At 39.5% G+C, this 9,276-nt stretch overlaps 3 protein-coding genes and 1 long non-coding RNA gene across 6 annotated transcripts; 1 reads left to right on the top strand and 3 right to left on the bottom strand.

Annotated features, from left to right (window-relative positions):
- Positions 1-605: 605 nt before the first annotated feature.
- LOC118433353 lies at positions 606-3,359 on the bottom strand. Of its 2 annotated transcripts, XR_004833334.1 has the most exons (5): positions 2,645-3,359; positions 2,289-2,503; positions 2,042-2,207; positions 1,738-1,966; positions 606-1,642 (listed from the first exon to the last, which is right to left on the bottom strand). XR_004833334.1 is itself a non-coding variant. In XM_035845206.1 (4 exons), exons 2-4 carry the CDS (start codon positions 2,185-2,187, stop codon positions 1,523-1,525), a joined length of 495 nt encoding a protein of 164 aa, XP_035701099.1. In that variant the 5' UTR covers positions 2,188-2,503; positions 2,645-3,359; the 3' UTR covers positions 606-1,522. The 2 variants fall into 2 exon arrangements, 1 of the variants encoding a protein (XP_035701099.1); XM_035845206.1 differs by having other exon boundaries at positions 2,042-2,503.
- Positions 3,360-4,210: 851 nt separating this feature from the next.
- On the bottom strand, positions 4,211-6,062 carry LOC110861986. 2 transcript variants are annotated; one of them, XR_004833336.1, is made up of 4 exons: positions 5,639-6,062; positions 5,008-5,550; positions 4,824-4,928; positions 4,211-4,735 (listed from the first exon to the last, which is right to left on the bottom strand). It is a non-coding gene; the product is annotated as an uncharacterized LOC110861986 (long non-coding RNA). The 2 variants fall into 2 exon arrangements; XR_004833335.1 differs by having other exon boundaries at positions 5,020-5,550.
- A 189-nt stretch (positions 6,063-6,251) lies between these two features.
- On the top strand, positions 6,252-7,524 carry LOC110862002 (GTP-binding nuclear protein Ran). The gene is made up of 4 exons (XM_022111136.2): positions 6,252-6,637; positions 6,755-6,869; positions 7,093-7,337; positions 7,426-7,524. Exons 1-4 carry the CDS (start codon positions 6,389-6,391, stop codon positions 7,468-7,470), a joined length of 654 nt encoding a protein of 217 aa, XP_021966828.1. The 5' UTR covers positions 6,252-6,388; the 3' UTR covers positions 7,471-7,524.
- Positions 7,525-7,534: 10 nt separating this feature from the next.
- LOC110862001 (bifunctional D-cysteine desulfhydrase/1-aminocyclopropane-1-carboxylate deaminase, mitochondrial) lies at positions 7,535-9,121 on the bottom strand. The gene is made up of 2 exons (XM_022111135.2): positions 8,889-9,121; positions 7,535-8,798 (listed from the first exon to the last, which is right to left on the bottom strand). The coding sequence occupies exons 1-2, from the start codon at positions 8,958-8,960 to the stop codon at positions 7,836-7,838; spliced, it is 1,035 nt and encodes a 344-aa protein (XP_021966827.1). The 5' UTR covers positions 8,961-9,121; the 3' UTR covers positions 7,535-7,835.
- Between the last annotated feature and the right edge of the window lie 155 nt (positions 9,122-9,276).

Below are 9,276 nucleotides of genomic sequence, written 5' to 3'. Positions count from 1 at the left end.
TTTTTTTACTGAAATAAATGAATTGTAAAGGTACCATTATCATCGCAAGTAATCATACTTTTTACTGATATATCACATAGTTTCGAAATGATTGGAGAACATTTACATACAGAATTCTTCCAACATTTGGGATTTCAACAATCCAATATTCAATTTCTACCGACTTTAATTAGCGGGATAATTAGTTAAAGATAATTAGTTAAAGATAGTGCTGGTATTACAATCACTCAAAACAACTTAATCAATTCCAGATTGAAATTTCTTAATCACATTGACGTCAACATGCTTTCTAAGGTTTTGAGCAGGATTTTTTCGCACCAATTACCGAGATAATTGGTTAAATATAGTGCTGGTATTACAGTCACAAATCTTTTTACTTAGAATAAAGTTTTGTACCAAAAATATGTGCACCTATACCCCTTCCATTCATTTTTAAATCATAAAAGTTATCCGGCAACCTCAGAAAATGAAATAAAAAAGATCGACCTGGATTTACACTGCTCGGTCAGCTATGAAAAATGCACAAGTTTCGATGGACATAAGTAAATGCTTACTGACTATGCAAATAACGAATTTTAAAATAAAACAGTATAAATCACACTCAATTTATAAATAAATCAACCAATATTAGTTCATTTTATTGTCAAATTGATTGTGTTTGTTAGAAATAATAGAACATCAGTGGTTTAAGACTCATAAAATTCATATTGTTAATTTTAAAACCCTGAATATTTGTACATTTAAACTATTATACTAATAATCATTTCATGTCAATAATCTTAAATTTTCGAAGTAATTAGTAGAAATAGCATTTACTTAATCATGGCTGACAGTTTGCCACCATTTTAAGAATCTCCTCGGCGGAAACCCCTTCAAAGTACTTATCTAATTCCTCAAGTACAATCTTCAAAAACGGATCATCGTCATTCTCTGTGAATGATAAACCAACTCCGGAATCTGGTTCGAAGCTGGTCTCGGCTCCTTGTCCAAAGTCTGGTTCGAAGCTAGGCTCGGCTCCTTGTCCAAAATTGACGCCTTCGTTGCCTGCGTGGATTAGCTGGTAGCAAGCCAAAGCAGCACTATGGTCGTCCCCAATAAATCTTGTCAGGTGAGTTAAGTCCTCAATGACTTGACCGTCAATTATAGTATATTGGCCATCCGGAACTACGGCAAAGTACGTGTAAGAATCTGCTGGGGGTGCCGTTGATGGCTCCTAACTCTCGACATCAGCTTGATCTGCGTGAGATACATCCGTAGTAGAGGCCGACAGCTGAATGGAGATTCCCTCATCATCCAAGGACGACGATGATCTTCTTTCCACCTTTATTTTTGGCGATTCTTTCTTTACAGTTGGCGATTCCTTCTTTACAGTCGGCGATTCCTTCTTTACAGTCGGCGTGTCTTCTTCTTTTTTCAAGGGCGATCCTTCTTTTTGGATGGACAATTTTTCCTTCTTTCCCAGGAAAGATTCTTCCTCCTTTTGCACGGATGATTTTTCCTGTTTTCGCAAGGACGGGGTTTCTTATTTTTTCAAGAATAATTTTTCCTCGCTTCTCGATGACGATCTTTCTTTCTTGATCTGCTGATTCCTGGTCGGCTGACTGTTTTGCTTTGCCGTCTCGGAGTTCCCATATTGCGAATTCTATAAGAATGTAAACTAATTAGATTACAGTTTATCTTTCAAACAAAGTCATAAATAAATTTACAATTATTTGAAAAATAAATTATAGTCCTTACACGAAAAATTTCATTTAATTGCGCAAACCATATCATCACATTTTCCTGGTGGACGACCCCTGGCTCATCGATGAAGTTTGTCCATGACCGAAACCATTTTGCCGTTCCAAAAGCTCCATATTGCCCAGGGTTAGACTTTGCCAAATCAACAAATCGCCATGTTTTGATTCGACGAGCAGAGGTTAAACTTCGACGTTGAAAAGTACAGATGGGGCTTGACGTCGAAGGTCTGAAAATAGACAAGTGGAATTTTAAAAAAATTAAGGGACAAATTTCTTTTAAAAAACCTTATTTAATTTTTTACCTTTTAATAATTGATGCTGCCTTTTGATTCGTTTCCCTTTTCGTTGATTTTAGAACTGCCTTTTCTACATCGACACAACAGTCTGCGTTCCCGCACGACTTTCTACGACATCGCAAAACTCGTCCAGAAGATCGTGTTTTCGCCATGGCAAGAAATCTTCAAGTTTCTAGAAAAGTAGATGTAACTTTTAAATTCAGCTCAAAACTTGGGAAGAAAAAGAGCAAGATCGAGAGAGCACTTTTTTGACCTTTATACTTCGACGGTGGCGAGAGAGAGAATGAGCAGAAACCCTCAGTCGTGGCTCCTTAAGTAGGCTTTGTACGACGCCTTGCTCGCAGGGACGCTCGCTTCGCCAAGCACTCGGAGCTTTCTCAAGATAAGGTGTCAACTCCAGGAGATAAGAAGGACTGAAATATCCGCACATTCCGATCGACTCCACGACAAGGTGATAGTTATTTGCATCTTTAAACATCAATAAAAATGGAAACAATATAGTTAAAGATAGCATGATGTGATGAATGTAGCGTTATACAAGTTAATTAATGGGTTAAAAGCGTAATAATGCATGGAGAGGAAAATGAAGGAAAACAAGGGTTGAGGCACCTATTTTATACTACGTTCCTCCGATTTAGTGGTGATATCGCAATAAAGTAATGGACTAAAAAAACACCAACAGCGATATACCGACGGCGATGGTATTAATTGGCCGCAAAATGCAAAGGGATTTCTAATATTAATAATTAAGTAACTTTGATCTGTCAGCCACGCATTTCTGGGAATTTTGACCGTTTGGCTTGTTCTCCCGCATCGAGATGTGTCTATAAATAGTTCACTCTCCCCTGGAGGCAGGTTGAGATGATGGTCTCTCTTAATTGGCTGACGGGCTTATAAAATTGCTCCCAAATTTGGGCTAAACTACTGCTGGACAGTAAAATGCAGATGAACCGATGTTGATTTATGATAAATTAGTAATTTAATCATGAGTTGCGCATTATTTCCTGTTATTCCTCTCAATTGATACTGCACTGGCCGGCCCTTCATTAAACAAAATTGAGACGAACTCAGCAACTGCAAAAATAATGCTTATAGTAAAATGGTCAGTTGATATGAGGACTATCTCATATTAATATTTTTTTGCGCCATGCAATTTGTGTTACTAAAGGAATTTATGCAAATTAAAATTATGTAATACACCGGAACTAAAAGTTTTCTAAACATTGCATTAATATTTTATTATTGGGAATCATCCCGAAAATGTATATTTATTTATACAATTTATAAGTAATCCGTAAACTAAAACTACATTGAGACATGATTAAGAGCGACTTGATTATCTCAAATCTCTATCTTCCAGATAGCGATATTCGAACACGAATCCGTCCTTTTTCCTCTGACCCCACTTTTCTATATCGAAATATACGTATGTCCCCTGCACAAATAATCGTGGTGGTTGAGTTAGAAATTAACTCTTTGTCCTTCAGAATAGTAAAATGAGTTATTCATCTTACCTGCCCATATTCTTCAGTAATCACTTTTGGTTCCTCATGGCGTTGGAACCACATCATATATTTTGTATGGAACCTATAATATTAATAAGTTATTATAAATGACCAATTTTTATAAATTACAGATATATCCTAGAAATAGAATAGACAGAATAAAATAAATACCTCCAACTCTGGCTTTTCAAAATTTGTATGACCAAGTCCTGCGCTTTCGTTCCTGTAATGAATTGGTGAATTTCAAAATAGTTCGATCGCACGTTTCTTAAAACCAAATTACTTACCCTCCAAATAGTAAAAGATGAAAAACAAAGTTTCTATCGATAGCCGGTTGATAAATTCAAAGCTATCAGAATTTGATAACGGATGCTAGAATGTAGAGAATTAGCTGTCATTAATAAGGAACATCTAAAAACAGGACAGGAGCCACTAATTCGAGAAAGTATTATTGACATACTTGTGGATAATAAAGTGGCGTTGGGTACGGATCTCTGGGGAAAAACTGACGCATGCGTTCACTATCAGCAGAAACTGGAAGGTGTTGATGAACAGCTTCCATTATTTTGAACTCCAGTTCCGTTCTTATCTGATCTCCAGTGGAACTGTTTAGTTGAATATCTTCACTACTCAGATCAATTATGTTAGGTAGTCCGATCACATTAGACGTGTCACCCATAACACTGCAAGAGTTACTACCACTACTATTGTTAATGCTGCTAATCAGGGAATTACTACTAACACCCAGGTTTGACGCAAATCCTTCAGATAAATTACTCGCCGCCCCCGGTAACGGAGCCAAGTCCATTAAAAGCTTGCTGAATGTAGGAAGAAGGTTGCTGAAGGGATGATGAGTTAGAAAGTGATTCCATCGTCGATGACAATAATGATGAGGAGTCTCCAAAGAGTTGGTGTTGCTGTTGGAGTTGTAATTGTTGGGACGAGTGGGAGGAGGGGCGCTCATTCACACCGCTTGTCTCAGTCGAGGAGAAGGATGACATTAACAAGATGTTGTTGTTATTACTACACGTCGTTTCTTGTGGAGGGGAAGAGGAGATAAGCCCATTTTCCATGGTTAAGCTGGATCCAGTAATTGGTGTACTGCATTATGTTAATAACTGAGTATGTGGACTTGAATGATCCTCATCAATCGGACCCCCATTCCCGTTTACTGTTGACATACCACCCAAGGACCCTAAAGTTAAACAACCATGTAAAAATTAACCACTAATCAATCACTTACAAATAAAAAACATCACTAATTGTTGAATGCTCATAATTACCTCTAATTATGCTGGAATCCATGACTGAAAATTTGGACAAACCCCGAAAACATAAACCACCCGTGGTCGAAGAGCCGTCCTTGTGCACCGTTAGATCAGGGTGGCCTAGAGATACATACAACCGAATAAGAACAAAATTGTCCCCTTGTCATAAAATTAGGATTAAATTGTATGCTAGCTATACCATCACCGTTACCTATGGATTTAGAGTTATTGAGAGCATTGTGGTAGTTGTGAGTGGGGGACGAAGACAGAGACGAGAGCGAGGAGACGTGATTTGACAACCCTGAGCTGGGAGACGAATTATTCGGAGTACCGACACCCTTGGGGGGTGTTCCTACCGCTCCGACAGCCTACAGGACTTGGACTATGATTCGACTGAACCACCGCTTTCACCTCAACAGGCCTGACGACTTTGACGGAGACGTCGTCTGAAGATTTTCTCCTCTTTTCAGGATCTGAAGCATCACTGGAATGAACGGGGGAAATTGGTGAGTTGTTCCCAGAAGTTGTTGTAATTGATATTGGCAACTCTTCCTCTGCTCCTTCTTCTCCCGTACCACCGCCGACTGGTTTGCCGACGAGAAATCGTCAAAACCATCGAGACCGTCAATATCATCATAAATAAATTCATTCTCTTCAAATCCAGCTTCTTGACTGGACTCTAAGTACTCGATGACTCGATGTCATCTTTGATGTTTTTGACTTGACTTAAAAATGTTCTAAGCTGTAATTACAAGAAAATTAACAAGGTGAATAATCAGATTATTGAGGTACCGTTAATGTTTATTATAGATTTAGTATCTTATACTGACCGCATTTACATCCTCTGCTAGATTGTCAAGCATTCTCATCAGAGTTTCCAATTTTGTTATATGAAACCTGTGTCGTTCGAGGAAGGTTTTTAATTCGTCGAGTCGGTCTTGCTTATCTTTATCCAAGCGCTTTTTCCCTGCAGCTAAAATGGACTCGATTTCGCACTCGAAGGAATCAATTTGAATTTGCATCGAGTCAATAGCTGAAATTAACCAACTGTTCAGGTCTTCTCGCTCCCTCGTCGTGGGGTCTAGTTTTTGAGCCGCCCCAAGTCCTTTTTTAATAGGCTTTCGCTTTAGTTTCTCTTTCGACAACCTTAAATCGCTCAATTTGCTGCACAAAGTAAAAAAATTTGACTCCTTGTCAACTTGTATTGTTTACTCTACAGACAGTCCGAGAAAGTCGTCATGGAATCGGAGTGAATGAGTGTGTGGTTGTGGTGATGCAAATTTTGCTTTCCCAGACTGCCAGGCATGCTGCCAATGGCCAACCGCCACTCCTTCACACATTTGAGCTAAGCCAATGAACTTTTCATTTCCTCTTCTTCTCACTTTAACAAACCGATCAGCCTCTCTGGGTCAGTCGCTGCTTGTTCCGACCGTCTCTCGCTCGCACTCACTTTGGTTCCGTCTCCCCAGTCGGCTACATTGTCAGCTCTTTGCTCTCTCTTGCCTGCCTGCCTACGTCGCCTTGTCATCGTCGCCAAGTGTTTGATTTTTACGTGTTCGTCGTCGCTTATCGTGGTCACCATGGCGGAGAAGAAGGAAGAGAACATGCCGACCTTCAAGTGTGTCTTGGTGGGGGATGGAGGGACTGGGAAAACCACGTTCGTCAAGCGTCACGTGTCTGGAGAATTCGAGAAAAAGTATGTCGCTACGTCTGGCGTCGACGTCCGCCCGCTCGTCTTCAATACGTCGCGAGGCTCGATCCGTTTCGAAGTGTGGGACACAGCAGGTCAGGAGAAATCTGGAGGCTTGCGGGACGGTTATTATACTCAGGTAAGGAAGAGAGGTTGATTGATATTAGTTGGTCGGCGATGATGGCGGTGCACGGGAGGATAACTCATGTATAAATTAAATTATTAATTTGGAATTTTTTATATATTTTTTCTCTAGGGTCATTGTGCGATTATAATGTTCGATTTGACTACTCGTGCCATGTATAAGAACGTGCCGAACTGGCATCGGGATTTGGTTAGGGTTTGCGAGAACATACCGATTGTACTTTGCGGTGAGTTTATTATACATAAAGTGAGTGAGTTATGTACTGTGCGGGTGGAGCTTAAACCTACGGCCTCCTGAAGTACCTTGTGCTGAGACTAGGGTTTCTCGTGAGTTTAACTCCATCCGCACAGTACATAACTTACTCACTTTATGTTTAAAACTGATGAAAGTCTAAAAAATGATTTATATGATGAGTGACAACGTAACGGGATGATTTGTTGTGTGTGCAGGGAACAAAGTTGACATCAAGGATCGGAAGGTGAAGGCAAAGAGCATCGTTTTCCATCGGAAGAAGAATCTACAATATTACGATATCTCCGCTAAGAGCAACTACAACTTTGAGAAACCATTTCTCTGGCTGGCTCGTAAACTTATTGGGGATGCCAACCTTGAGTTCGTCGCCATGCCAGCGCTGGCGGCACCAGAGGTCCACATGGATCCTGCTTGGCAACGACAGATTGAAAACGATCTCCAGGTCAGTGCATGATTTAAAATAAACTACTTTTTATCGGTATCGAATTGGCAACTATCTACATTATTGTGTATTTATTTGCATATTTTAGGAGGCAGCCAACGTTGCTCTACCCGATGATGATGAAGATCTATAAGCTCCATCTTTTCTCACTAACATCAAAGCTAACAGCAACATCTTCGTCGTCGATAATTTGTTCGTATGAACTTTGTTTATGCAATTTAAAAATAAAATCTAAACTATTTGTACGTCTGTGAATTTGTCAGTGATATATTCAAAAGGTGAGCTGAGCTCACTTTTCCTAAAGTAAATATTTGTGTCGTCTTTTATGGTCACACAAACAACAAAATTAAATGTGTACATGCGTCACTAGATAAATAAATAGATATATTGTTAATTAACTTATACTGCTGGATTTATTAATTACTAGTAGTAATTTACTACTATTACTCTTATAATGTAGATGTCTCACAATTTCGAATATGGATTTAACGCATAATACTAATCAAAAATATGTCCACTCCCCATCATTGAAAACATCCCACCAGTGTGCAAAAAGATGCAGACTTTCCCCTCGTGTCTCTTCTCCTTTATGAAACTACCAACCGCTTTCACTGTGTAACTCCCATCCAAAATTATCCCAGACGATCTCGCCACACATTTAATCAACTCAATTTCTTCCCCTGAATTGATCCCGTAACCAAGATTTTTAGCAGTTTCAAACCGAATTACGTCCTCTGCCTTGCATTCTCCCCTTAATCCGACCAACGTCAACATCTCGTTGACATAGTTCAAGAAATATGCCGGCTTTTCATCCCATGCGATGTACCCTGTTAGTTTTACATCTTTTAAATAACTAGAATTTGACAATAGCTTTCCAATCACGAGCCCAGCAGCAATTCCACCGTTTCCACAGGCAAAAAAAATTTCATCCACGGGAGCACCTTTCAATTCTTCGAGTTGACCTTCCAACTCGTGAAAGCAGTCGATGTAGCCGAATATTCCGTGCACCGTACTCCCACCCATGGGCAATATGTACGGGTTCGAAGCACCCTCTTCCTTCATCAAGGTTTCCTTCGCTTCTTCGAGCAACTTTTGCTGCCCATGTTGGAGGTAATGGTCCCTCGAGATGAAGAATAACTTAGATCCGAATAGTGAATGGAAAAAGAGATTTCCTTGCGATGGTTGACATTCCAGATTTTTCACTAAAACATGAGCAGATCGCAAGCCAAGTCGGGGAGCGATCGCGGACACGACGCGACAACAATTGGATTGCGTTGGCCCCAGAGACACGATCCAGTCGTGCTGTCCCCTCAAAACTTCGGGGAGGATGAATTCCAATTTCCGTATTTTGTTCCCACTTGCGGCTAAATCCGTCAAATCGTCCCGTTTTATGAGGAAGTTGTATGTCTTTCCTTGGAAAGAGAATGACCAGGGGTGCAGTGGGGTTGGGAAATTGCCGAGCTGAATACATAATAATGTTGAGCATTTTCTTAATTTTAAGAAATCAAAAAAATATACATTCTTAATCTATTGGTTGAGAGTTATACTAACCTTAACTTTGTGCGACGGGATGTTTAAAAGTTTCACTGCAGATTCTAAAAACCATGGTTTGTAAGGTTCCATTTCAGGTATCCGTTCTTGATGTAATTTCAGTAGGAGATATACATACGCACAGCAATTGGCGAAAATCAGACTGAAATTTGCTATATGTGTAAATTGGTTCAGAGCAAGATATGGTGAAGAACTAGTGTGGCTTAAAGCATTTGCAATTTAATACTGAAAGTAATGCCGATGTTGTTCAGGATGAGTATTGGTGAACTGCTGTTTGTGATAAATTAAATTAAATGAAAAATTAACTCAAATCATGCAGTCATCGTTGTCAAGTTCTCAGAATTCATGCGATGAAGTCTGTTAAATGTGGTTGTGTGATGCGAATAAA

The sequence above is a fragment of the Folsomia candida genome, unplaced genomic scaffold (genome assembly GCF_002217175.1).
Source record: "Folsomia candida strain VU population unplaced genomic scaffold, ASM221717v1 Fcan01_Sc048, whole genome shotgun sequence".
Lineage (NCBI taxonomy): Eukaryota > Metazoa > Arthropoda > Collembola > Entomobryomorpha > Isotomidae > Folsomia > Folsomia candida.
This window is presented reverse-complemented; position numbering and strand designations above follow the sequence as displayed.